The sequence below is a fragment of the Pithys albifrons genome, chromosome 18, assembly GCF_047495875.1.
Source record: "Pithys albifrons albifrons isolate INPA30051 chromosome 18, PitAlb_v1, whole genome shotgun sequence".
NCBI lineage: Eukaryota > Metazoa > Chordata > Aves > Passeriformes > Thamnophilidae > Pithys > Pithys albifrons.
The window spans coordinates 15,216,334-15,243,613 of NC_092475.1; the positions used below are offsets into that span (position 1 = coordinate 15,216,334).

Here is a 27,280-nt window from a genome sequence, read left to right on the forward strand (position 1 = left end):
AACAGCATCATCTGCAAAGGACCTGGTGGGGTTTAAGGCAGAAATTAAAGGGTTTGTGGGATGGAGTATCTTATATTGTAGTGTTTGCAGTATGAGAGCAAGGCATCAGTGATGTGATACCTGCATTTCTGACCCTTTTATTCTTTTAATAGTTAAAAATATCTGTTTTAAATGGAGACAAAGCTGTGGCTTTGGCTGGGGCTGATCACATCCTGAGCTGTGCTTGCAGGACTGCAGGCAGTGGGGTGAGGTAAGGGGGTGGCAAGGACAAGGTGAGCCTCTGTCAGCACTGTTGATAACCCTGCTGGCAGTGCGGGTCAAGTTTGAGCTCCCCAGTATAAGACATTGACATTGACATACTGGAGTGAGTGCTGTTTTATTTCACCCTGTGTTACTCTGTGCCCTCAGCCACGGGGTCATTTGCTGTAAGTCCATCCCAGAATTTTGTAGACTATTCTGAGCTGGACACACAACTATCATGGAGTCCAACTCTTAAGTGAACAGCCGGTACTGGACCCACCTGGTGTTATTAGCACTGTGCTCTAACGAGCTGAGCTGATCTGTGTCCCAGCTCATTGATGCCCCTGCCAGAGCTTTGCCTTGGATACAGATGGAGTAACAGCCAGCTTCAGTGTGTGTTTGTTCCGTGGTGCCTGTAGACCTCCTTGAGGCTGGAAGCTGGAGTTTCAAAATGTTCTCTGCAGCTGTACCGTGCTTGTGAGTGGGAGAAATTTGGTTTAATCCCAGTTTAGGAGCGTGTCACTTGCACTGTCACTGACTCTGGGAGGTGTGTAGTGCCAGGCACACGGGTTCCCCACGCTGTTTTCTGTACAGCTTTAGCAGGTGTTACTTTTGGAGGTAACATGTATCTTTAAGATTTGCAAGACCTTTCCTTTGGGGGAAAGGGATAATGCCATTGTGAATGTCTATTAAATTTCCTCGTGTGTTTGGTTTTATTTTTAAATAACTTACTAGGATCAGATCTAGGCAAAGGCAACAGTGCAAGCATCCTCCTGCTTCTGAAATTTGTTACTCTTGGAGATTATGTATAAGGAAGCTTTTAGCTTTTCTAGTACAACTGCTTTCCAGATACAGCTGCCCTGGTTTTCTTAAACTGTACATCTGCAAGCAACCCCAGCTAACCCTGACATATTGCCTGGCCATCAATTAAACAACCCCAGTAATCTGGTAACTGCAACAGAGATGAAATGGAGAGCTAGCATGGGGGCTTAGGAGTCTTAATCAATTTATGAATATCAATCTTTATGAATTTAGGTTACTCTCAGAACTAAAAAGTATTAACCTAAATCTGAGACCTACATTTTACTTGAAAGCTGTATGAACCCTAATGAAATCCAGGCTTGGCTTTTTCCAGGGTCCGTGGGCAGATGGTGGAATAAACTGGGCTGCGGATGGACAGATGGTGTGGTGGCCTGTGTCGTAACAGGGCTGTGCCTGTGCTTTCAGTGTCACCTGCAGCTTGCCGAAGGTGTTCTGTCTCAGCCTAAGGCTCTCCCCTCTTGCAGATGATTTGCTTTAAATAGGAGTGAAGGAATATGCTGATATATTTGTAAAACTGTCCACATAAACCTGCTTTATGTTTCAGTGTGACATAAGCTGGCATTTGATCTGATGTGTAGCTGACACTTCCCCTCTGCTGCCTCCCACCAGCAGGAAGTCAGGAAAGTGTTTGAGCACACACTGTGCAAAAGGGGCCTTGCAGGGAGTGTGGAGATGGTCTGGAATTTGGCTGAATATTTGCAGGGAGCTCACAAGGTGTGGAGGAGGTGGGAATAAGTAAGTGCAGGACATGCAGGGTTCATCTGAAACAGAAAAGACATGCATAAACCCTTGGAGGAAAGGAATTAAAGGTTCCCGATACAAAAACTTGCTGAATGTCTTGCTGGCATTAATGGAAAATGCAGTTACTCAGTTGCCTGTGCCCAGAGTAAAACACAGCACAATGTTTGCACAGTTAATGACACACCTCAATGAGGAATTTTTGGCACTTATTTTTAGTGAAAGTATCACTTTTCAATAAGACCATGTTTTTACCAATTCAGTTTTGGAGGATTTTTTTCAGAAATACATTTGTTTGAGGCTTTTTAATCTGGATTTCTAAGTGTTTTCTTATTTTTGTCCAGTCTCTTTGCTTTATTTTTGCTTGCTGGGCAGTCAGAGATGGTATCTGCTGTTGAGAGGTTATTGAAATATCCCATCCTGTGCATTTGCCAATGTTGGAGAGGTTGAATTGAAACTGTGTTCATTGTTTAATTAAAGCCAGCTTGTGAGTGCTGCCCAGTGGTGTTGAATACAAGATGTTTTAAGGCATCTTCTGTTTATTGTGATGAAATAACACAGAGCCTTAGCACTTTGAGGAAGCGTTTGCTTTCTCTGTATGAATAACAGGGACTGTCCTCAGCAGTACTGAAACGTTTTGCTTGGGATATTGAGGACCATTTCCCTCTGATTTGTACAGTGTGTTGTTTTGTTCAAAGTGCTAGAGTGAAATTAATTACAACTCAGAAGATGTTTTGATCTAGAAAGCAAGTTTACTTAATGGCTGCTGAATTAGTGCAGCTCTTATTCCTATTAAAACTAGCATCACCACTGAAGTAGTGGTTTTGACTTCTGACATCACAGCAACAAATACTATAAAGCTAAAATTTTAGTTTGGACATTTTTGCATTACTTTTGTTTCTTGGGAAGCTTTTCTTCTCATTCCTTCTATCACTGATTTTCCATCAAAAAGCTGTGTTTTCTGGAAAACTGCAGTGTTGAGTCCTGAAAAGTTTTAGCTAGCTGGACTTGGACTGAAACATGATTCTTATTTTTAAATGTATGTGCACAATTCTTCCTTGGGGTTTACTTAAACATTACTTTTTCTTTCTGTATTCTGTGGCAACAGTGTGCCAAAGAGGTTCATTATGCAGCTGGAATGTTTGAAGTTCCTGTGCTTTTTGTGTTCTTGTCAGTGAGTTCTTAGAGCAAAGCAGATGTATGTGCTTAGGTTGAGAATGGGATTTGAATGGTGCCTTTCCACCAGCAGTGACCAAGCCATTTCGATCCCTTATGCAACACTCATTAATAGTATCTCCCAGCAACTAATGAGTAACTGCAAGACTAGGTTTAACTCAACACAGTGAGACTCAGTTGTAGTTGCTGTGGATGTGGAAGGTTTGGAGGCAGAGACTGTGGCCCAGCTTTCCCTTCTTCAGGAGATTTGAAGATGTTCATTGTCTTCAGCAAGACACTGAAAAGCAGTTTGGCACATCATGTCAGCAGGAGGACTGTCCTTGGCTGGGAACATGGCCCTTGGCTTATTTTCCAGGTTCCTTGAGGAGTTGCAGTGATCTGGGGTCACGCAGTCACACAAAATACTTCAGACTCACTGTGTGTGAGTGTATTTGGTCTCCCCTGAGGCCTCTGGTTTACAAAGGCTGTGTGTCTGCAGGTGGTGGCACCTTGAGCCCAGTGCCCAAGGGATGGGAAGGTGCCAGAGACATGAGCCTGTTCTGTGTGCCGCCCACGGGGAAGGCTGCAGTCTCATTCTGCTGGCTCAAAATAGCAGTGCAGAGTGCTGGGAGACAACAGCCCTGCCAGCCTTGGGCAGAGGAGAGCTGGTCTGCAGTGGTTTCATTCACTCTCAACTATTACAGATCTAGGAGATCCAATCTCCTGCCTCAGCTGGGGAAGAAGGGGATCCAGTCTCAGAGCAGGAGTAAGAAGCACCATGTACTCCTCAATCTGTGCTGGGTGTCCTGCTCATGACACTGGATACTTGACTGGAGTGCAGGAAAGTTGTAGCTTTAGCTCCTGCTTGAAACATGGGTAGGGCAGGAGATGGAGCATCTTATTCCATCTCAGACGAGTAGGTGTTGTCATGAACTGCTTAACGGTCTCAGTGTTGTGTGGTTGTAGCAGTTCATGATCTCTGCTTTGGGAGCACAACCCGAGCCTGTCAGTCACTGTTATGGGTTCCCCTTGGCTGAATGCCAGGTGCACACCCGGCTGCTCTACTCTTCCCCTTCCCAGCTGGGTGGGGTAGAAGGTAAGGTGGGAGGGAGGGAAAAGCAAATAGCATGAACAGTGGGTTATGATATAGGCAGTTTATATTTATGCAAAAAGAAGCAAACTAAAGCAGTGTGCACACACCCCAAACAGAGGCCAGCAGTCAGTCTCTGCCTTCCACAAGCAGCATGGGCAGCCACCCCTCTGGGAAGCAGAGCTCCAGCACTCGCAGTGCTTGGCACCAAGCAGCCATCGCCAGGCACTGAATGCCTCCTTCCGGCTGCTTGCCTCAGTTTGATATCTGGGTTGACATCATATGGTATGGAATATCTCCTTGGTCACTGTGGGTCAGCTGGCCTTCCTATATCCCCTCCCAGGATCTCGGCCCTGACTGAAGGAAGGACGTTACAGCGCTGCCCTCAGCAGTAGACATAACAGAGTTGTTATCAACACTTCTCTCGCTGGCAGTGCAGAGCACAGCACTGCAAGGGCTGCTATGGGAAAATAAATTCGGGCTCAGCCAGACCCAGTACAGCCATGCTGCTGTTGAGCTCACTGGACTGACTTCCTGCAGAGCAGCCAGTGTCTGTTCTCTGGCAGAATCTGTGTTTGGAAGTGACTTGCTATTTCTTGCTGGCTGACACAAAACATTAGCAGGGGTCACAGAGAGACACCTGCTCTGTCCTTCACTTTCCCCTTCCTTTGGATCAGGCACACACAAATGCTTGTTTGTATATGCAGCAACACCAGCACCTTTGTCTCCTGGTGCTCTTGAGTTTGTGTGGGCAGATTGAGTATCTCGTTCCACTGCTGCTCTCAATTCTCACCCAAAATTTCTCTAATGTAAGACTTAATGCAATTACACAGAGTACAGAAACCAAGGCCTGCTTACATAGATCATATTGTGTTTTCTATTAATGAATTTCTGCTCTGTATGGAAATGAACAATTTACTTTGAGGTGTTGCCTTAGATCTGATTTGGCCTTGCTTCCCATGCTGCCATCTCCTTCAGCTGCACTGTTTCCAAAATAGCTTTGCACATAGAGGGGGTGGGAAGCACCTCCAACTGCCTTAGGGTTGGCAATACTATAATGGTAAGAGTTACCAGGTGGTGATGGTTTGCAGTCTTAAAATATTTTTTATCTTACAGGCATACTTTATGATGTTGGTTTAGTAATGTGTAGAAATTTGAGGGCAGCTGTTGCTGAGAGCAAGACAATGTAATCTCTGCTTTAATCTCTCTGCAGTTAATAGCTGGGATAGCTTGCCCTAGAAGCATGATGCAATTTTTCACCTTTGCCAAGACTGGGAAGGATGATGTAAAGTAAATAATAGCCATAGCCAGTCACTGAAAAAGGGGAGAGCCTGCCTTGAGTAACCTGCATCTCCCCCACCTTACAGCAAAGTGGCAGAGGCAGTTTTCTTTGCCTTATGTGCTCCAGGAGCTGAATGTGCTTAAGCTGGAAGTTTTTTGGGGGATGTTTCTAACCCTCTGCTAGCACAGACGTTCAACAAGCTTCAGCAAAATGCAAGCAATAGACACCTCGTTGCTCTGTGTTCTGCCACATTTTAATGTTTTCTTTGTTGTCAGTCTCCAAATTAAATCAATTCTCAGTTTTTCCAAGGAATTAATTTTGAACTTAGAGCAGCTTCACATTGGGAGTGAAAGTCATTTGTTAATGCCAAAAAAGAAGCTTAATAAATTAGTCATGAAAAGCACTGGTATTATGAATTCTCACCATTAAGAATTCCCAGTGTGAAACAAATGGTTTACTTCAATCTTTAATAAGTTTTAAAACTTAAGCACTGGATCACACTCTGACCTGGGCCTGAAAAAATGTGGCTGGAATTTGGAGTGCTGTGGTCTGGCACCCAGATGCCTCTGTCTGCTGCCTGGGAGTTTCTGGACCTCAAGGCATCAGCACCTTTAGAGCTGCTGTTGGATGCCTCACTCTTTCACTCAGAATGTTTTGTCTGAATATGGGAAATTTTCGGTGATGTTAAGGAAACGTCTCTGTCCAACCATCCAGGAGCCATTCCAGAAGGCACTCTGACACCACCTGAGCTGCTGCTCCCCCACCCCACTCACAGACCAGGTTTCTGTGCTGGCTTCACTCCAGGTTTCCATTGCAGAGTGCCAGACATCCAGAGCCTTGAAATAATTGAATCATGGTGCAATAACTAAATAAAAACCCAGCAAAATAACCGCTGGAGCTGATGCCTCTGAGGAGGGAACCCAAACAGAGGGCTTTCACACCCTCACAGTCCAAGTGGAGGAAGGTCTGGGGGGTCTTCCATCTCTAGTTGTGTCTCCAAGTGTTTGATCCCCTCACTGGGCCACTGGTCCCTGTGCCCTTCGTTAGGCAAAGGGCCAGCAGTTCAGGCCTCTTGCCTCGGCTTCTGCCCCCAGAGCTCAACCAGATTCTTTAACAGGTGCCACCTGTCAGTGGCACTGTCACTGCTTCCCCCTCTGGCCAAAGGCAGAGGGTGGCAGTCAGAGCTGGGTCCTACATTGGAACCATTTGCCCTCCGTGTGCCCACTTCTTCCCACAATCAGTCCCACGGTAGATTTAGCCTTTGGCAGTCATAGTCGAATGTGGGTTTTCCTCCTCAGTTTAAGAAGCATTCAGAGATGTTAAGGGCATAGAGGATAATGTCCCAGCCTTGTCTGACCTTCTGCCAATCTCCAGCAAAAATACTTCCCAACAGTTCCTGCTTGGATTTGATCTCAGATGTTTTGAATTTGCTGTTGGGTTGCGTTTTGTCATCTTCCACTATCTGAGACTTTATGGTTCACACACATTTCATTTTCTTTAGTGCAGGGCTCTTTGACCAAGAGCAGAGATTCTCAGGAGCTGGCACCATAAAGATTATAGGAAAAATTGCAGGGCTTTCAGAGATGGTCAGTAGCATAGGTGGCCTTTCTTTGGTGGCCACTACCTGTTCTTCTGCTCAAGCCGACATGAAAGTGTATCTTACCAGTCCAGCTAAGGCAAGGCAGTGCCTCTGCCAACACATGTGGGCTTGCACTGCTCACCTTCCACCTGAATGAGACATCCTGTGGCCACAGGGTCAGTTACTTTGGTTTCCTGACGTAGTGGGGCAGGGAACCCAACCTTGTACTCCTGCTTGCAGTTTTCCATGAGCCCAGCAGCTCTCTGGACATGGGGCAGGGCAGAAGGACAGGAGAAGGACTCTTTTCAACAGCACTTCATCATCAGGTCAGCTAATCTAAGTGGCAGCCATTATGTGGCACCAGCACTGTGTTTGAGCCACAGACTTCTGTGGAGCAACAGGTTAGGAAGTCCTGAGGTAGGAAAAGACATCATTCATGTGATTCTGACAAGGGCAGAGAAATGATATTCTGTGCCTTCCAAGAGCTGCTCTGTGATGGGAGCCATAATGTGTTCCAGATTGACATACTCGAAGAAAAGATATTAAAAAAACTACCACCAAACTATAGAAGAGTTCACTGTTCTGCATTCAAAGTTCAAAACAAGAACTGCACAGAAATGGAGAAGATTATTTAACATAAACTGAGTGGAGAGCAAGTGCCCACCATCCATGACAGCAGAGATGAGGCATGGTGCCAGAAAGCCAGCATGACAAACAGGAGGGCAAGGAGGCTACTGAACACAAAAAGCAGTTTTCAAAAAGCTAGAGAAAATGGAAAAGGTTATAAGCTCCAGCAGATTAAATGTATGAACAGAACTAAGGCAGAAGGGGATTGTGAGAGATTATTTGCAAAGCAAAAAAACCCATCCTATTTCAGATCTATCAAAATGGAACCACGTGGGATTTGCAGAGTGCTGTTGACTTCCCAGGCTCTGGAAAGAGGGCTCAGGGAAGATCTAGCCACAGCAGAAAAACTAAATTTATTTTCTTCTGCATGCAAACTTGACACAGAGCAGCTCACAGAGGGTACTGTGCTGATTTGTTGATTGTGGGGAGTCAGTGCAGACCCTGCCTTAAACCACAATGCTTGCTGCAGGGACAGTACAGAAGATAATATTTCTGCATTTTTTAGCATTTTATAGTATTGCATAATGTTTATGAACTGGAAGAATGGAAGAGTTTTAAATGAGTTTAAGGATGAAATAGTTGAGGTGTTGAGTTCCATTCCTCTGTTGAAGCTGCCATGGTGCCCAGTGCTTCCCCTGCCAGGCAGTTTGTAAGGCAGATCCCAAAGGAATTCTGGGAATTCTCTGACAAGCTATACCAGACAGACTGATAAAACTAGCAGAGTGTGGTGGATGAATTACACTGATAAATACTGGGGAAGGATCAGTGTAGGTTTTGTAAGGGGAAGAAGTCCTGCTTTGCTGAGCTGTTGAAATTCTTTGAAAGAGTCAGTAGTGCTACAAATAAAGAGAATTCAGTTGATGCAGCCAACTTGGATTTCCAAAAGACAAGACCTCTTACCAAAAGGAGTCATAAGACAGATGTCTTAAGGGACTTGGGAGGCCATGAGGTCAGAGGAGAGGTCCATTCATGGGTGAAATACTGATTTAAAAGAATCCAGCATTTGTTTTCACAGTTGTTTGAGATCACTTGAGCACCCTGGAGACCTGTGCTGGGACCTGCACTGCTTGAATATATTCTTCAATGATCTGGAAAAAGTGATGAAAGGTGTGGTGGCAACATTTGTCTGCCTTTGGGTAAACAAAGGGTGCTACACATTGACTGAAACCTTCCTACAGCAGAATATGGAATCAAGGGCTCAGGGCTGATCATAACCCAGAGGCAAAAGACCTTAACATTGCAAGCGATGACTGACAATGTCAGCGTGGGGCTCGTGGCTTTCAGCAAAGCAAATCAATCCTTGTTCATCAGGAGCAGAGAACAAAGCAGCCTCACTGTGCTGCCACATGCACCCACGTCCTGCCAGCCTCCCCTTGGCCCAGCAAGGACAGAGCTGAGAGCAGCGGTGTGGCCAGGAGTGAGCTGTGTGCCAGGGCTGGCCCCGGAGCCCCAAGCTCCTCAGCACAGGGAGGGAGTCACAGTGAGCTGTTACAGCATCACTTCTGCCAATTGTGGAAATGGGCTCAGGTGCTCTCCAGCTTCTGGGCTAGGAGATCCTGTGTAAAATCAGCATATACAAGGTGGGGAATTAAGTGGTTCTTTACCATACATAGTGTTAACCTTTTCTGGTCACAGGGGGAGGCAGGTGCCAAAGGCTCAAGTAGCAAGGGGTGGAGGCCTGGTTCTCAGGTCAAAGACCACACGTGCAGTTCAGGAAGTCTCATTGGACCTAAAGATTGTTGGAAGGTGGGAAAATTAAGGGAAATTGTTACACAATGCATGTGTTTGAGAAAGTATCACTACATGCTTTTCCACAAGCACTCTCCTTTAAGTCAGCCCAGCAGGCTGCAGCTACAGCTGGTCTCCATGCCTGCTGATCTTCCTCCAGCATCACTCTCATTCGTGCACTGGAGGCACGGCTGGTTTTTGAGGCTGTGACTCCCAGCTTCTGTGAGCAGGTCGATTGCAGCCTCCTGCCCAGGCCTGGTGCTGGTGCCCTGCCCTGGCCGGTGTGTGTGGCACAGCCCTGCCTGCTGTCCAGCCCTGCTCTCGCCCCAGTGCAGCAGGGTGGCTGCAGCTGCTGATGATTCTTCTCCTCATGTACAAATAAAGGCAGGAGATAAAATCTCTTCAGAAAAACCTCTGATAAAGTTTCCAGTTCCTAAGTGAAAATTAAATTTTATCAAACTCTTCAAAACACAAGTGCAGATCATGATCTCTCACATTCATCTCCTCCCCTATTTTGCAGACTGCAGGTTTGTAAAAATCTGACAGTCTCCTGGCCGTGTTTTTCCACCTGCCTTCTCCTATCACTGCTTCCCTGCACTAGACCAGATCAACATTGTGGAATTAGACAGATGCAAGGTAACACCCCCTGAGTCTCTGTTCAGGGTACACTGATGCGACGTGTCAAAGCTGGCCTGAGCAGAGCCAGAGAGAGCCCAAGCGTGCCAGAGTCCAGGTGTCTGATATCTGCCAACACAACATTTCTATGTGAGCAATGGGCAAACAGGAGGAGAAGGCATGCAGAGCTGTGGAGTTGGGTGGTGTGCTGAGGGCAGGGACAGTGTGACACAGGCAGGCTGGGGCTGGGCAGGGTGGCTGTGAAAAGGACAGGAAGGAAGCATGTTTGGCAGGGACAGAAGGGGCAGCCTGCAAAGCTGCTGCTCCCTCCCTGGGTGCTCCAGTGCCTGCTCCAAGTGGGTGATTCTGCTCCATGCTTGGGAGCGAGGCCAGTAATAAGGTAGCGAAATAATAACTTTGGGGGGTGGTGCCAGGTAGTGGTTGTATTTTATTGGAGTGGAGACTGTCATTGTCATCTGAAGTGTGATACCTGAGCTGTTTTTTAAGCCACTGTCTTGCACTGTTCTGTGGCTTTGAGACATGGCAGAGCTGTTGTGGAGACAAGCAGCGGTAGGGGAGTTGTGTTGCTCTAATTGTGTGACATCTGAAAATGATTTTGTCCTTTGCATTTAGAAGTCAAGACAAAAGCCCTAAAGCTAGAGGGCAAAGCTTCAGAGAAAATAAAGTTCACTGGAAGAACTGATTCCCTACTGATTAGCTGTAGGGAAGTTGGGGGTAAAATTCAGTCTTATGTCTTCAGGTAATCATGAGAAAGATAGCTGATGTGTAACTGAAAAAGTGAAGGTATAAACCCTTATCTCAGCTGTAGTGGCTGCTGCTTACTTTGTGGAGCTTGGAAAAAGCCTTTGAAAAGTAAAACACTTTAACCAGAGGAGGGGAGCTTCTTCCCAGGAGGACAATTTCCACCCTGCCTGGAAACTAGCAATGGGAAATAAGAAATAACCTTAAGCACTCCCAGTCTGAGGTATTGTCTCGATGCCGGGCAGAGTAAGAAGTCTGGAGATTTAGCATCTTAAATCTTTTAAAGTTCTACTTGCTGAGATTTCTCTAAAGATGGAGTTTCTCATGTTGCTTTCATTTTCAGTGGACATTCCCTGTATTTGAATCACTAATGTGACTGAAGGAGGAGCAAGGGGAGTCTCCTTCAGATTGGGCTGGTGTGCAGTGGGGGTATGAAAAACCCCTTCTCAACAAACTGTCTCATTTCCCCAAATCGCAGTTTACAGTTTGCAAAGGAGAACAAGGATTAATCATTAGCTCAAGGAAACTCTTTTGCTTCCCCACTAGAGAGCTGAGACCCAAGCTCAGCTTCAGAAAATGGAAATGCAGGGTGCTGCAGTGTGACAGAGGCTGTGAAGGGAAGAGGGTGTTAGTTGCTAGTACCTTGTCCTGTAGCTTACTGAGTGAAAGCATGTGTGAACTGAGCAGTGGGTTTGAGTGTAATTCCAGAAGACTGTTTTTCAGACTTTTTAAAATATCACCAGTTCTTTTGCAGCTTTCTGTGCTTTTGTCACTGTTGCCTCTGTGTAGGTTTTGTGCTTTTGTTTGATAGCTGACCTCTTGCTGCTGCCCACAGACCCTCCCTAGTCCTCTGCAGGTGCAGCTTCCAGAGTCGAGTCAGTTTAACCAGGCTCGTGTTCAGAGCAGGCTTGTTCCTTCTGCCACCCCAGGCACTCCCCTTGGGCTCTGAGCCACAACTACAATTTGCCAGACCTCTCTGTGAGCTTCTTACCTCACTGACCTGGCAGAAGTCTAACAAAGTAAGATTAAAAAAAGAGAAAAAGGCAACTGGATAGTTCCCTGCCAGATCAGTGAATTAAAGCTGCTTATGGAAGAGACCAGCAAGTGCCAGAGCTGGCAGAGAGACCTGCTGTTAATGGCAGGACCTGCCCTCAATGGCAGTGTTGAGCTTGGAGGCACAGGGGAGCGCAGGTGGGGGCTGCCAGCTCTGGCTGCTTTGGCATTCACTGAGGTCTTCCATGAGTTTGCTGCGGTCCACCATTCCAGCCACTGGCACTGCCAGTCACCACTCTTGGCCTTCTCCAAAAGTTGCCACTTTATTGTTAAAGGCCTTGTTAACAGTGGCAGGCTTGGGTTGCTGGGGCCATTGCTGCGGCTGCACAGCACATCCTACAGCAGTGCAGGGCTTTGCCAGCTCGGCAGAGCAGCCCCCAGAGCTGCAGGTTTTCTGGAGGCTCAGGAAGTGGGGGCTGTGCCCTGGGCTGCCTTGTGCAGCCTTGCTGTGGGGGCAGGCAGTCCTGCAACGGACACACACTTGGCACACACAGACCAGGCCTTTCCTGCCTCCACTGCCCCTCCTGAGGAAAGGGCGACCACGTGAGCATCAGACTGGGTAACCTCACCTGCAGACAGGTCTCTGCTCCCCTGGAGGGAGGTACTGCAGCCTCTGCATGTGCACCCCACGCAGCTTCATGCGGGTAAAACCCAGCCCCAGCCAGAGGACAGGGACAGTCAGGGTGGCTGGTCATCCTTCAAAGCCAAGCTCAAGAAGGCTTCAGACTACCTCAGGTGATTTAGATGTGGCAGCTTCCTCCTGCTGCCATAGTTCTGGTGGAAGGGGAGAGGCCTTGAAAAGAAGCATGTCTAGGGAAAGATAGTCTTTCACTGCAAGAACTAAATCAGTCTGGCTCACAACCAGCCTTCAGAGTGCTCAGAAAGGGGGGGTGGAATGGATTTCTGATGTGCTGCAAGTCAGGTGCTCTGACCAGTCCTGTATTTGGTTTAATTACTTTCAGGTTATTGGAAATTACTGTTTCAAGAAAATATTTCACTTTATGTAAATTAATAAAACATATTTTTGAGGTTGTCATGTCCTGTCTTTAGGGTGAACCATGAGGCTTTTTCCTAGGCAGATGCTGTTTTAATATCAAGAAAATAATTGGTAGGTTTTGTAGTGTAAAAGTCAGACCATGGCTCTCTTTTGATTTTTGTAGATGAGAGAAGGGACCTACAGATGATATTGTGTACCCAGCCTTCCTGCCATCTCCACAGCTTTGCCAAAGTCCTTAGTTATCCCAGATCAGTGTTTGTCTAACTGTGTTTGCAGCTATTTTAGTTCAACTTGTGGGCACTTCTATGTTTGTCATTAGGAGGCTGGGGCTTGTTTCTGCACCAGATTAATCCTGAAGGGGTACCCAGAGCCTTTGTGCTCCTCTTGCTGTCTGACGCAAGGCACAATGCAAACAGCCCTTGATATTTGGGAAAAGACATGGTTTAGCTGGCAATTAGCCATGAAACAGGTCATTAAACTGCTCCACTGAGACCAGCATAACCTTCCATACTGGTGCCGGCTGCCAGAGGCACCTGGGGCGATTCACAGTCACACTGCCAAACCTGGTATCATGGGAAAAAGTGTTTGCTTGAGGTGCAGTTCTCAGCCTTCCCTGGGATACAAGTCAGCAGACACTAAGGCAGCAGTGTGGGCAAGAGCTGAGGGGTCTTGGCCAAATGGCCAAGGTGGGGCTGCAGTCAAAAGGCAGCCTGAGAGAACAGATCTGTGTGGGTCTGGCTCTTCATTTCATTTTTGCTGTTGAAAAGTAAAGCTGCCACTCGCTCCCATGTGGATGGGAGCAGCCTCACAGGTAGGCAGTGATGGGATCTGCAGCCTGGGTCCTTTGCTGTGCCATTTGCCTGCTCTGTGTTGTGCTGTTTCCAGAACACCCTGGCACATGGTCATTGTCGTGTGCCCTCCCAGCAGCCTGCCCACAGACAGGGGGATCCCAGGGCTGTGGCTAGAGAGAGGGATGCCAGCTGGGCAGAGAGGGCTTGGCTGTGGGAATGGTGCTGCATTCATGATACCATGAGCCCCTAGAGATGTGTTACACCCAGCTCCTGCTACAGTGCAGCAACATCACTGAAAGCCACTGAAATCAGATCTTGCTTAGGGGAAGATGCAGGCCCTGAGCCTTTGAACATCTGAACAAAAGCAACCTGCTGTGGGCAGTGGTTGGACAGGGAGACTGGACAGAGACATTTTGGTAGGGTTGCAGATTGTCCAGGCTGGACAGGCCATGGAGCGGCCAGGTCTAGTGGAATGTGTGCCTGCATGTGGCCAGGAATGAGTTGGTGTTTAAGGTCCCTTCCAACCCAAACCATTCTGTGATTGCGAGAGCTTTCCTGTGGGTAGGAGAGCAGTGTTCAGCTGGGGATGAGGCCCTTGCTACTCACCTTCAGTCAGGGTTCCCTGTGGTGCAGGCAGCACACATAACACTGAGGCTCCTTCTTCTCTCTCTGCAGGAACATGACATTGAGACAGCTTTCGGAGTGGTTCATGTCACCATGCGAGGCACACCCAAGGGGAACAGACCTGTCATCCTCACATACCATGACATTGGCCTCAACCGTAAGCCCTTGCATTCCCAGGACCCTGAAAAAGTGATTGTTTGTGGTATTTGCTTTTGAGTGTGGGGAGCAGCAGGCCAGACCTGGAACTGAGGTCATTCCAGGGTGAAAAGATAAAGGTCTGCAGGAGAGAGGAAGGGAGAGAGAGCATGTGGCACACCCCATCCATTCCAACAGCCTTGGAAAGGTAGGGCCAAGGTGGAAATAGGCCCACCCAACACCCTGTAATGCTCTGGCTGACCTGTTACACTATGTGATAGGGCATCCTTTCCCTGGGTGCTGGGCACGTGAGCGAGTCCCATCTCCAAGGCTTCAGAAGTAGTGTAACATTCCAGCCAGTTCAGTTGCTCTTTTGACACATCTTCCCACCTGGCAGGCACTGTTGCATTCACACAGGTGCTGCTCTGTGTGTCCTGTGAGTCCCCAGGTGCTGCATGGCCCTGCTGTCTGGGACACACAGGCTGGACTGCTGTTTGTCTGCCTGCCTTCCCTTTGTGGCAGTGCCTTTGCTGGGACTTGCTGCTGCCTTGCATTTTGGGGCACAGCAGCACACACCATGCAGCACCCCCTGCCCCACAGGCTCAGTGGGGGCTTGAGCTCCTGCAGGTGTGTGCCATGATGTTTGGAGGCTGGATTGCAATATAACTTGAGGAAATTTCTCATTTCTTTCTGTTGTTGCAGACAAATCCTGTTTTAATGCATTCTTTAACTTTGAAGACATGCAAGAGATTACTCAGCATTTTGCTGTGTGTCACGTGGATGCACCAGGGCAGCAGGAGGGAGCCCCCCCATTCCCGTCCGGGTAAGATCTCTGCAGAGCCCTGTGTTGTTCAGTCTGGACTGAGGTAGCAGCCAGGTGGAGCCAGCTGGGACTGTCAGGCTGAGTGTGGTGGGAGGCAGCTCTCAGGAGCAGAGAAAAGGGCAAGATGAGGAGGCCTCCCAAGGGGCAGTCAGGGGACTTTCTAATTACTAAGACATGGGTAAAGCCCTCACTAGTGGTAAGTCTGGTGCCAGCTCTCTGACTTGAGCATGAGCTCAGCATACTGAATTTAAGCTGTCATTTCATCTGTCCATCCTGCCACAGAAGTCTGACTGCCCAAAAGACCAGAGCTCTGTTAGTCTTGTCCTGAGAGTTCGGATCCACACAGTCAGCTGGAACCCACAATATCATTGCAGTGCACATGCTTGTCAGATGTTCCTTGTCCCTCCTACCGTGGGTAGAACTGGAAGGTAACCCCTGTCGAGTTGTATTTACAGATGCTCTCTTGGTTTTCAGGTACCAGTACCCCAGTATGGATGAACTGGCTGAAATGTTACCTGCTGTTCTGACATACCTGAAGTAAGTCTCTGAGAGGAAATGGGGTGAGCCAGCTGGATACAGCCATTCCAGCACCTGCCTCTGCCTGTGCTTGCCACGTCTGATGAGCTCACTGAGGCCTGAGACCAAGAGGCCTGAGCACCTCCCAGCCAGTGTGACCCTGTCTGGTTCTATGCTGGGAACACTGTCTGCTACATGAGGCTATTTATGGCTGCTGCATCATTGCTGGATCGTTTTGAAAACGAGCCATAAGTGCACAGCTGGATGCAGAGAGGGGAATGGCTTTGCCACTAGGGATGCTTCAGCTGAGCTAAGTTAGTCTTGTTGATTGTGAAATGCCTGTATTTCAGCCTGAAAAGCTTCATTGGGATTGGCCTGGGAGCTGGCGCTTATGTCCTCAGCAGGTGTGCAGTAAGTATCTCTTCATTGCTCGTGACTCACGTGAGCTGTGGCCCTCACTGATCACACAGACAGCGTGTGGGCCACGGGCAGAGGAGCAGTCAGTAATTACAGCAGGGCTGCAGGGGGCCGTGGGAGAGCTTCCTCCGTCCAGATGGTTATGTTGGAGCAGTCAGGGTTACTCTGAAGCTATGCCAGGTGTGGAAAGATTGTAATGTGATGCCTTTGAGTCATCAGAGCCCATTCTGACTGCTAGGAATAGCCAGCCTGGAGCCTTCACAAAGGCTAGTTGCATCACTGTGTGCTGTGTCCAGTGTTTGTGACACCAAAGAATTGATGTTCTGGTGTGCTGCAAACCAGTGCTGATGAGGAATGAGCTTTGTCATGGGCAGGAAGCAGATTTTGTACTCCACTCATACATAAGACTGTGCTGCCTTTATCTTAGTACCTGCTTACACATTTCTCTCTAGTGGAGTGTTTATGTGAAATCAGTGGGCATCATTTAGCAGCCCAGGAATTTGCTTGAGTCTTTCAGAGATAGTGTTAAAAAAGCCCCAGAAATCTGATATTTTAGTAAAATTGGCTTTACGTTGTTGAGTGCAGAGAGTTGTCAATTGTTTAAGCCATTATTGTTTCTTAAAGCCACTGGGCTGGGCAGCTGCCACTTCTATACAAAGTTCTCTGCTTCCCATTGCCTCTAGTCAGGGTTGAGTCTGGGTCAGTGTGAGGCACTGGTGAGGCTGTTCCCTGCTTTCTGTATCTTGTGTAGTTTTCAGCCTTGCTAAAGAGGAGCTCTTTCAAATCAGCCTTTGTGCTCAGCACAGTGAAGAACCACAAAGCCCTTGCCGTGCTCCCTGGGCTGTAGGCAGTTTCCTGCAGAGCACAGAGGTGTTTCCTTCTGCTTCACCAATCTGTACAATGGAGCAGGAGAACTGCCATAGAATTTCAGCCTTGGAGGAAGCCCAGAGCTCCAAGGTGGCTGGTTGTGTTAGATTGCTGGGTTTGTGTTTGCAAGCAGTTCTCATAAGCGCTTTGTACCCACACAGCCTGAGTTACACTGCAGGGGTTTGGTGGTGCCAGGATGGAGCAGAGCTAGGGGTGTTTGCAGGCTGGGGGGCAGCAGGGGTGCTGTCTGGTGAGCAGGTGCCCCTGCAGCTCAAGCTGCCCAGGCTGCAGAGACTTGGGAGCCTCGGCACCATCTCCTTTGCCATTTGCCCCAACTCCTCTGGGAGGCTGCTGCTTTCTGTGAGGAGTGGAATGAGGTGCTTTCCGGGCACAGGAGCTTGTCCAGGTTTTTCACAGAGGTGCAGGATTGAAGCAGAGGGTCACTGCTCCCAGCCCTGTGCCGCAGAGGGCTCAGCAGGCCCTGCAGTTGCCAGGGTGCACAGGTCACCAGAGGCACTGCCAAGGCTGCAGGTGCTGTGGAGCAGTCAGTCCCTCAGTGCCACAACTGACTCAAGTCCAGTCTGGCTGGGAGCCACTGGCTGCCCGGCACAGCGGAGCCCCCTGCTTTGTCTGCATTTTACTCTGTCTTGCACCTTTAGCAAGAAGCTTTCCAGCTGCTGCACCAGCCATTGACCCCTGTGTGGGCTGAAGGATCCTGCTGAGTGTGCCTGTGCTCTCTCCCCACAGCTCAGCCACCCCGACCTGGTGGAGGGACTCGTTCTTATTAATGTTGATCCATGTGCAAAGGGATGGATTGACTGGGCAGCATCCAAGGTGAGATTCTGCTTCCCTACACCATCTGCTGTCCACAGCACTTAATGAACACTGTGTAGAGTAAGCAAAATGACAGAATATCCATTTCTGGCAAGAGCTGTGCATCCCATTTCTGCCCCCGCTGCCTTCTCAGTCTGGGTGTAGCATGGCCTTGGCCATTAGGAGCAGGGGTGGTCATATGTGAATGAGAGATGCAGCTGAACTGCTTGGAGGTGAGTGGCTGTAAAGCACTCAGCTTTCCTCTGACTCAGTACACCTGCTTGCAGGCTTCATGGATTGAGATTGTATGGATCTCTTAATTATTCTGGCCCCATGCAGTTATTTAGAGTCCAAGTTTCTGGAGAGCTGTGTTGTGCGTGCACGTTTCTTTGAAGCTTTGCGTGCTCGTCCCACACTTCAGGCACTTGCTTCAAAAATCACTTGAATAGTTTCTTTGTTATTTTCTTTGATCTGAGGAGTAGCTTTGCAATGTGTAATGAATCTGCATTTCCCAGTTATTCTCCCTCCTCCTCATTCATGGTCGCTCTTCAGTTTTCAGGCTGGACAACCAACATAGTGGATATTGTCTTGGCACATCATTTTGGCCACGTGAGTACCCAGCAGGTGTTACTGTTGCCCATGTAACTGTACATGGAGCTATAACTTCTGTACATACCTGCCCCCAAAAGTGCTGGTCCATCAGCTAAGGGTTGCCACAGGTAGTACCATCTTCTCTGTGTGTCACTCTCATGTCGGGGTTTGCATGCTGTGGGGAGCACACACATCCTCACTCTTGCCCTGACTGTCTCCAGGCATGTTAAGGCAGTAGTGTCCCACATACTAGTGGTAGAATTCCTTTGTGGTACCCTGGCCACTGCCTGCAGAAACAAGTGGCAGCTAGTTCTCTGTAGCCAGCATGGAAGCCTTTGAACTTCGGGTAGAGCCCTCCTGCAATACATCAGCACTGTAAGGAGTGCTTCCTTGCATTCCCTGCTCTCTCTGTCTTTCTAAGAATGCAGTTTCTTCTGGCAACTGGGTGCTGGGATTGAACTTTCCTTTGGTCCTGATCTTGCTGCTTACCTATAAAGCTTTGCTTTTTTAACATTAAGCATAAGTGAAAAACCTTCCTAACCCAGAGTAATTTGTATTGTGTAAGCATTAGTAAGGCTTGGGAGTTAACTTATCCCATCTCAGGATACCAGTACTCTTGCAGCAGTTGGACACTGTCAGCTGTAAAACTGTAGTCACATTACCAAAGCATGGCAGGTACCAGGCATGTCACACAAACACCTCATGTCTCCTGGGGACTGATGCACTTTGAAGTTGCTGCCCTCTGTGCCACTACTCACAGGGAGTGACGTGTATGGAGGCACTTAATGCTTCAGTATTTTTATGACTATTGATCCTTTACTTGTGAAAAATATTGTGTCCTGTCTTTCAATTCTGCTTTTGTACAGGAAGAACTGCAGGCAAATCTAGATTTGATCCAAACATACAGGCTTCATATTGCACAGGACATTAACCAAGATAACCTTCAGCTGTTCCTCACCTCATACAACAGGTATGGGATACCTTTTTTCCTGGCAGAGTGCTCACATACTTCCCTGCTCATTAGATTTGCTGCCATATGTATTATCCTACTGAATATTATGTCAGGGGAACCTTTGTCCTAGTCTTCAGCTGTTATCCTGAGCCAAGCCCAGCCCTCTAGTGTGCCCACAGATCCTGTCACACCTCCACAGATCCCCTCTGGGCATGCAGGCAATACCAGGAGAGCACAGATCCTGTTTGCTGGGGATGAATGCAAGGGCTCTTGCTCATGGCATGACACAGGGGGTGATAACCTGTTGCCTGGTTGGTGGATCCAGTACTCATGGTTGAACTTTGTGTGCTCCTATGATAACCAGTTTCCTCTGCAGATTTGATGGAGAATTGTTCTATCTTTCAGTCGTAGAGACCTGGAAATTGAGAGACCAGTTGTTGGTGTCAATGAAACAACTGCAAAAACACTCAAGTAAGTTGCTCTGAATCAGCCTGTCTTAAGTTAGTGGCTGTGCAGTCCCTTCAGCAGAAAAGAAGTTGTTGCTTCTCAGCAAGAACCCCACCAGGCCTAAGTACTTGGAAGCCTGTGTAGGACAGTGCTGGGCTGTGGGGCAGGACTGTTGTCTGCAGTGGGGCAGAGCAGTGTCTGGAAGCCTTCATTAAGAACATGCCGAGATTCTCTAGGAGGCAGGGTCAGAGGCACGTGTGTGCAACAGCAGTGGCAGTTGGGACAGCATTGGGTTGGGTGCGTGTGCAAGCCCTGGAGAATATTTTGGTGTTACAAAATGCCAAAGTGTGGTGGCAGGCAGGGATTCTGCTGAGCTTTTTTTTGAAAACTTTTCATGAGGCTATTGGTTCACAGTGCTCAACCTTCTCAGAAATCCCTTTGATGCAACTGTGAGTAACATCTCTGCTTTGGTTTTTGCCCAGGTGCCCTGCCTTGCTCGTTGTTGGTGACAACTCCCCCGCTGTGGAAGCAGTGGTGCGTATCCATGAATGCTCTCCTCTCCTCACATCACCTCACAGGTCACTCAGCAACCCTGCAGAGCTTTCACCTTGCCCAGAACTAGTCACAGGCAGTGGCTCTTGGTCCCAAGCTCTTTTCTAGTCTCTCAACTACTCATGGTAGAGCTGAGGCTCAGGAGACTAAACAGCCCTCAGGGCAGCTCCAGGGTGAGGATGGCAGGATCTGAATGAGCACCTCACTCAACGGGTGTTGCAGACGACCCTGTTCAGGATTGTGTGTCCTTCACCTGCAGTTTGGTTCGACTCATGAATCGCTGTTCTCTTGCTGTTACATTGAAGCTATCTGGGGATTAAAAATATCCAATGTGACTCCAGTTCCTGTGGTGTGGAGTCTCACAGAGCTCTGCTAAAGCACTGCATCGTCGGGAAGGCAGCACTAAGAAGCATCTCCTTCCTGTTACCCTCTGCAGACACCCATAACCTGTTCCCTCCCAGCACTGCTATGAATAGGGCATGGCCCAGTGCAGTGTGCTTGTGGTGGATGATGTTCCTCCCTGGCAGCTGGTGACTGTGGCGACACCAGGGAGTTCTGATCAAAAGCAGTTGTGTAAAACCATGCAATAGTGTAGGAGTCTCTTAAAGCAATAGCTTGGACCTAAGAGCTGTGCATGGAGGGCATTTTCTGGCTATGGCCTATTGCCTTTTCACCAGTCTGTTTGATCTGCAAATCTGAAACAAAGTCTGCAAATTTTGACTTTGCTAAGGTACTATCCCTGAGGAGTCCCATTGTTTCCTGGCCACAGCATGGGTACAGGGTAGGGTCTTCTCCAACCTGTCTGGAACCTGGCTGCCCAGGTTCCTAGCCCATGATAACCTCCCCTGCTGAAGTTGCTTTTCCTATAAGCCCCCCCACCTATTCCCTCTTTACAGCAGCCTTACAGAGAAGAGTGGCCTCCTTGTCTGGCTAGGGGACTGAGTGATCTCCCTTGGGCTGCACTGCACAGAAGTCTCCTTCCCTCCCAGTCTTGCTGTCAGAGCCCAGAAAGTGCTCCAGGGTTTCATGGTACATTGCAAAAATGGGATGATTTGCTTGAAGTTATGATCTGTCACCACAAGGTCCTTTGGCTGGAACACCTGCCATTCCTTCTTGAATCTTTTGTTCATTGTTCTCTTCCTACAGGCTCTCTGCTTTCTTGCTCAGTCCTTCTTGGTCCCAGAGAAATTCCCATTGCTGAAGACAATGCCACTGCCTCTGGTGCAACTGCCCTGCATTTTACATCTGACTCTTCATGTTTTCTGTGTGATACCATGTCCCTCTCTCCTTCTGTTCTAGGTGGAATGTAATTCACGTCTTGACCCAACCAAAACAACCCTTCTGAAGGCAAGTGCTACTCCAGAATCATTCTGGCCTGCACAAAGACACTGCTTTTGCCAAGCCCAGCTCCACTTAGGTTTTTGCCTTCCATGCATTTGGCTTTAAGAAGTTTGTGTACAGAGCTCTGTTGTCTCCTCCTTGGAGCCAGAGGAAGCGTTTGTCAGGGGGTCCCTGAATCCCTGCTTTATGGCCACCTTCAACCTGCAGGGAAGACCCACTGAGAGTTGGCAGAGGTGCCCTGCTCTCTGCAGCAGCACCATCCCTTTTCCCAGCTTTGTCCCAGTCCTTCTCACCCTCCCCCATGCCCTGCAGTGTGCCAGACAGCTGCTGCCTGGCAGTGCAAAGTGGCAGGTTTGGGCAGAGTGGCCGGGAAGCAGTGATGGTGCAGGGTTACTGCTGGGCTTCTGCAGTGTGGCCTGAGGTCGCCCGGTAGCACGGCCTCCAGCAGCAGGGGCCAGAAGGTGTCACCTGGCCTTGCTCCAGCTGCAGAGGTGAGGTGATGGAAGCCTTGGTGTGGCACGCTCAGCCTGGGCGGGTGGGCAGTGCTGGGGTGGTCTGGGGACAGCTCAACCTGCTTTTTGTTCCCTCTTGCAGATGGCCGACTGCGGGGGCTTGCCCCAGGTGGTTCAGGTGAGACACACCTTGGTTCTCCCATGGCATTTGTGTGGTACAGAGCCCTTTGTTCTGCTTGCACTAAAGCCACCCTTCTCTGTTTCTACAGCCTGGCAAGCTGACTGAAGCCTTCAAGTACTTTGTGCAGGGAATGGGCTACAGTAAGTGGCAAACACATTTCTGTGGTTTGGAGCCAGGGTAGTCATGAAGGGAACTCAGCCTTTCTGGTCCATCTGAGCCCCCTGGCATCTATGTCCCTACCCCTGAGCTAGTGTGGTTGCCAGGAGATCCATCCATGCTGGAAAATCAACTACTGTGCTGACAAGCCTCAGCATGTCATGTGACCTGACATGTGTTGGTGACTCCTTTTTGGTTGCTGGTGTTGGTAAAACCTTGTAAGTCTGTCTCTGTGCCAGTCCAGAAAAGTGTGTTCCCAAGAACAGCTACTCTTCTGTGTGTACCTTCTGTGAAGCAGAAGGAGGGAGGGGTGCAGCCCCACAGCTGGGACAGCTCTTCCCTTTCTCCTCAGATGTTGCTGCTTCTCTTAGACTCTCACCAGGGATGAGCAATACCCCGGAATGAATCCCTCTAATGGTCAAACAGGGAACTGGGTGACTTCTGAGACACCCAGGTAGCACAGAGAGAGCTGTACTTTGAGCCAGTGCTTGCCCTGCCCTATGGCTTCTTCCCTGTGCTTGGGGGCAGAAGACATTGTCACCTGAGTGTGTCAGGCTAACAGCTGCTCGGCTCCCTGCCCTTGGCGTTTCTGCAGAACTGGAGGAGAAGAGCTGCTTTACCTCCGAGAAGGGCTTTGCTACAGGGGATGTCAGCAGAAGGCCTGTCTCACCTGCTGGGGCCAGGAGTTCCCTTCTGTGGCTGATGAACCTTCAGAAGCTGGAGTTAGGGAAGGGGTTGGTTTGGGCGACTGGCTAACCACTCAGCATGGCCACCATGGCCGCTGTAACACTTGCAATGGTCTCCACACAGCCAGCAGTTCTTTGCCAGCTCATGGTCAGGGCTCAGCAGAAGGTTCTGTCCTTTTCCTCAGAGTTACCATGAATGTGTAGGACAGTCCTGTTCTCCAGGGCTGGCCAGAGGAGCCCAATCCTGCAGAGGAAGATGCTGTGTGAGAAGGGTCCCTCAGCCTCACAACATGAGAGCATTTCGACGTTCATGTCTCTTGTGTTCCTGATGTTAGTAAAGTCAGCAAGTGCTGCCATCAGGACTTCAGAAGCACTTTGGGGGTCAGCTCTCTTTGTCAGGAGGATGTGCAGCACTGAGGAAGGATGTGGGGCGATTTTCTCCTTCCAGAACTAATGGCTAGTCCCAGAATAGTTTTCCCAGCTTTGGTGGGCAAGACTGGGGCACTTGGGAGCGTGGTCATCAAGGCTGGCTCTCTTGGGGAGGACAAGGGAGAAGCAAATCACAACTGGGCACTGCTAGAAATGCAGAAGCCAGTTCTCCAACGGCTGTTCTGTGCCTGCTCTATGTTGGCTGAAGCAGCTGGACCTTCTTGTGCTGACACAGCAGAAGACTTGTAGCAGGAGTCTGATTCTGTCATCCCAAAGACAGGAATTTCTGTCCCATATCTGGGTTACGCAGTATAGCCCAGGGAAACAACACATCTGTTGAGCAGATGTGGGGTGTGCACTGGGTAGTCAATGTCATCAGGTACATTGCAATTTTCAGCTAAGGACTGAAGAGATCTGCCGCGATGGGTTTTTGGGTGAGCTTGGTGTCTCCCTGAGATGCTGTTCTTACAAATCCTGGGAGCATTCAGCACAGTGTGTGAGTGGGGAGCAAAGGTACTGGGGGTCCCAGGAGCAGTGCAGCCATGAGTCATACACCACAACTAATGGGCTTTTTCCTGTATTCATCCCTTTCCTTGTCTCATGTTGTTTCCAGTCCCTTATGTGCAGCTCAGCCACCTAAGCACTGAGTCAGGTATCTCCAGCCGTGCGTCCGCCTCGGCCCCGCCCTGTTTGCTGAGTGGAACTGTCCTGCGGGTGCTTTGCTCTGTCTCGGCATGTCCTGCTGTGGGTGGGCTGGGCATTGTACCGTGTCTGTGCTATGGGTCTCCACCTTTCATTTGTATTTTGTTGATTGTTGCATGACTTCAGCTCTGTGGTTTTCTAGAGTGACGAGACTGACTTTCAAAAGGTCACCCATGCCACAGCTGCCTTGGTTTGCACAGACACTGGCCGTGACTGCACTTGCAAATGATCAGTTACACTGCTGGCATTTGCTCACCTTGGACCTTTTGAAATTAGGCCTTAAACATCTCGCTTTAGACGTGCCAAGACTTAATTTTGGCGGTCAAGGGCGAGTTTTCTTCCTCACAAGGGGGACAGCTCTCTGTGTGCTGACCTTGCCACACCCAGTTCAGTGTCCGTGGTTCCGGCCCGGTGCTGCCCGGGCTGAGCCGCGCCGTGTTCTCCCCTGCCCCGGGCTGAGCCGCGCCGTGCTCTCTCCCCTGCCCCGGGCTGAGCCGCGCCGTGCTCTCTCCCCTGCCCCGGGCTGAGCCGCGCCGTGCTCTCTCCCCTGCCCCGGGCTGAGCCGCGCCGTGCTCTCTCCCCTGCCCCGGGCTGAGCCGCGCCGTGCTCTCCCCTGCCCCGGGCTGAGCCGCGCCGTGCTCTCCCCTGCCCCGGGCTGAGCCGCGCCGTGCTCTCTCTCGCCCCGGGCTGAGCCGCGCCGTGCTCTCCCCTGCCCCGGGCTGAGCCGCGCCGTGCTCTCTCCCCTGCCCCGGGCTGAGCCGCGCCGTGCTCTCTCCCCTGCCCCGGGCTGAGCCGCGCCGTGCTCTCTCCCCTGCCCCGGGCTGAGCCGCGCCGTGCTCTCCCCTGCCCCGGGCTGAGCCGCGCCGTGCTCTCCCCTGCCCCGGGCTGAGCCGCGCCGTGCTCTCTCTCGCCCCGGGCTGAGCCGCGCCGTGCTCTCCCCTGCCCCGGGCTGAGCCGCGCCGTGCTCTCTCTCGCCCCGGGCTGAGCCGCGCCGTGCTCTCTCTCGCCCCGGGCTGAGCCGCGCCGTGCTCTCTCTCGCAGTGCCGGCAGTGCCCGGGCTGAGCCGCGCCGTGCTCTCTCTCGCCCCGGGCTGAGCCGCGCCGTGCTCTCTCCCCTGCCCCGGGCTGAGCCGCGCCGTGCTCTCTCCCCTGCCCCGGGCTGAGCCGCGCCGTGCTCTCTCTCGCAGTGCCGGCAGTGCCCGGGCTGAGCCGCGCCGTGCTCTCTCTCGCCCCGGGCTGAGCCGCGCTGTGCTCTCTCTTGCAGTGCCGGCCGCCAGCATGACGCGGCTGATGCGCTCCCGCAGCCACTCCTCGTCCAGCGTGGGCTCCGGCGAGAGCAGCCGCAGCCGCTCCCACGCCAGCACCCATGGGGAAGGCAGTGCTGGAACCCCGGAAGGAATTGACCTGCAGGCTGCACCTCAAACCATGGAAGTATCCTGTTAGGCAGAAGCCCCTTGTCTGGATTTAGACAGCTCCACTTGCCCCACTGAACCCACTCAGAAACTAGCATTTCGTCTAACATGGCATTAACTGTTCTCTCTAACCTGTGCATGCCCATCTGAGCAGCCACCTCCTTGGTAGTCTGTACTTGGCATTACTTTGATCCTTTCTGTATCCTCTTGGCATCAGGGCCTCTTTAAATCTTGTTGACATTCCGCAGTCTTAGTAAGTCCTGTAACTGTACATGCTGATGCCATCTCCTGTCTGTGCTGTGTATCAATCCAGATGACAGCCATTGTCTCCCCTCTTCATTTAAATATAATTTCTGTGGCTTTGTGAGGTTTAGAATTGCTTTCTAGTTGTGCTTCTGCTAAAGGACCCTTGTGGTACAGTTGGTATGGCATCAGTGGGACGTGGGAGACCAAGACCTCAAGGATGTGGCACTCCAGGCATTGGAGCAGGCAATGCTCTCTCTGGAGCTGTGCCTGGGGCACTGGAGGGTCTGTGTGTTCCCACATGCCAGGCAGCCATGAGAAAAACAAATGGTCAGGAATAGTGTCTTGATCTCATCTGTGTGTGTTAAGAAGGAGCAGAGTGATTTCTTACCTGAGCCTCCTGAAAGAGCAAAGCAATTAAGCAGTAAACTTACACAAACAAGGTGCACTATTAACCAAGTACAAGGGATTAAACTCCAGCAGCCCTGGCTCCCAGACCACCTCCACAACCCTTTGCTGACCCGGCAGAAGGGCAGGATGCAATGGCAGTGGTCGCTGTTCTACCCCGGCACAGGTGAATCTTTAACATTGAGCAGATTGTGGAACGGGAAGCAGTGCCCCTTGCCAGGTGGAGATCCCAGAATCTCCTGCACTGCCAGCTCTGCCTCCCACAGCTGCTTCCCGGGCTGAGTCTGCACAGGGTGCAGTTACCTGAGGGCAGGAATGTAAGTGACAGCCAGCAATCACACATTCCTGTGAGTCAGGTCAGAAGGGTGAACAATGAACACCTCTGTGCAGGTACTAGTTCCTGTCTTTGTGGAATTCACAATTCTGCTGCCTTTTTACACCTGACTGGGTCACCAAAGGTGGGCAGCAGATGCCTGCTGTGTGCCAGGGTCTGGTGTTAAAATGGGAGAAAAGGGATGAGTGGTCAGGCTGCTGCAGGTCTTGATGGATGGGCAAAACATCCTTTCCTCACTGCTAAGCAGCCTGCCCCACTGGGAGCAGCTCCTGCCAGGGTCATGCTCATGTTCTGCTCCATTTCAGGTAGGGAATGGGACTGGGAGGCTCTGCCTGAGGGGGACTTTGTACCAGTTATTGAATAAAGCTATAACTAACTCATTGTTACCCCGTGTGCTCCTGGTGTTTCTCTTGGCACAGCCTGCACTCCTGTGGGTTTGCCAGTCTGGGTGTCTCCTGCTGTGAGCAGCAAACTTCTTCATGGCAGGGAGACAGCTGGGCACCCCTGCACCAGGTGGCTCTGTGGCCCCTGGCAGAGGCTGTCCAAGGGTCCTGGAGAGCTGACCTCTACCAAAATGCAACTAGAAACATCCAGAATGGAGACAAAACAACCCTTTTGCTGTAACACAGGCAAGAACCGCCTCCCACCAGCCAGTGCTCAGAGCTGCAAGTGCTCAGAGCCACCTGCCCTCCCTGGTCTGCATGTTCCACGAGTGTGACAC

The 27,280-nt window shown here is 50.1% G+C and overlaps 1 protein-coding gene across 2 annotated transcripts in view; it reads left to right on the forward strand.

Moving 5' to 3' along the window:
* The window catches only part of NDRG3 (NDRG family member 3), a 68,100-nt gene extending 41,155 nt beyond the window's left edge, over positions 1 to 26,945 (forward strand). Inside the window, exons 5-18 of one of the 2 annotated variants that reach the window (XM_071572674.1) lie at positions 14,155 to 14,260; positions 14,941 to 15,061; positions 15,536 to 15,598; positions 15,928 to 15,988; positions 17,609 to 17,695; positions 18,227 to 18,283; positions 19,132 to 19,235; positions 19,623 to 19,688; positions 20,147 to 20,198; positions 21,516 to 21,563; positions 22,152 to 22,187; positions 22,279 to 22,330; positions 24,075 to 24,113; positions 25,427 to 26,945. In XM_071572674.1, the coding sequence (XP_071428775.1) occupies positions 14,155 to 14,260; positions 14,941 to 15,061; positions 15,536 to 15,598; positions 15,928 to 15,988; positions 17,609 to 17,695; positions 18,227 to 18,283; positions 19,132 to 19,235; positions 19,623 to 19,688; positions 20,147 to 20,198; positions 21,516 to 21,563; positions 22,152 to 22,187; positions 22,279 to 22,330; positions 24,075 to 24,113; positions 25,427 to 25,605 (1,071 nt within the window). In that variant the 3' untranslated portion in view covers positions 25,606 to 26,945. The remainder of the gene's footprint in view (positions 1 to 14,154; positions 14,261 to 14,940; positions 15,062 to 15,535; positions 15,599 to 15,927; positions 15,989 to 17,608; positions 17,696 to 18,226; positions 18,284 to 19,131; positions 19,236 to 19,622; positions 19,689 to 20,146; positions 20,199 to 21,515; positions 21,564 to 22,151; positions 22,188 to 22,278; positions 22,331 to 24,074; positions 24,114 to 25,426) is intronic. The other variant, XM_071572675.1, reaches the window with a different exon arrangement.
* Positions 26,946 to 27,280: the final 335 nt, after the last annotated feature.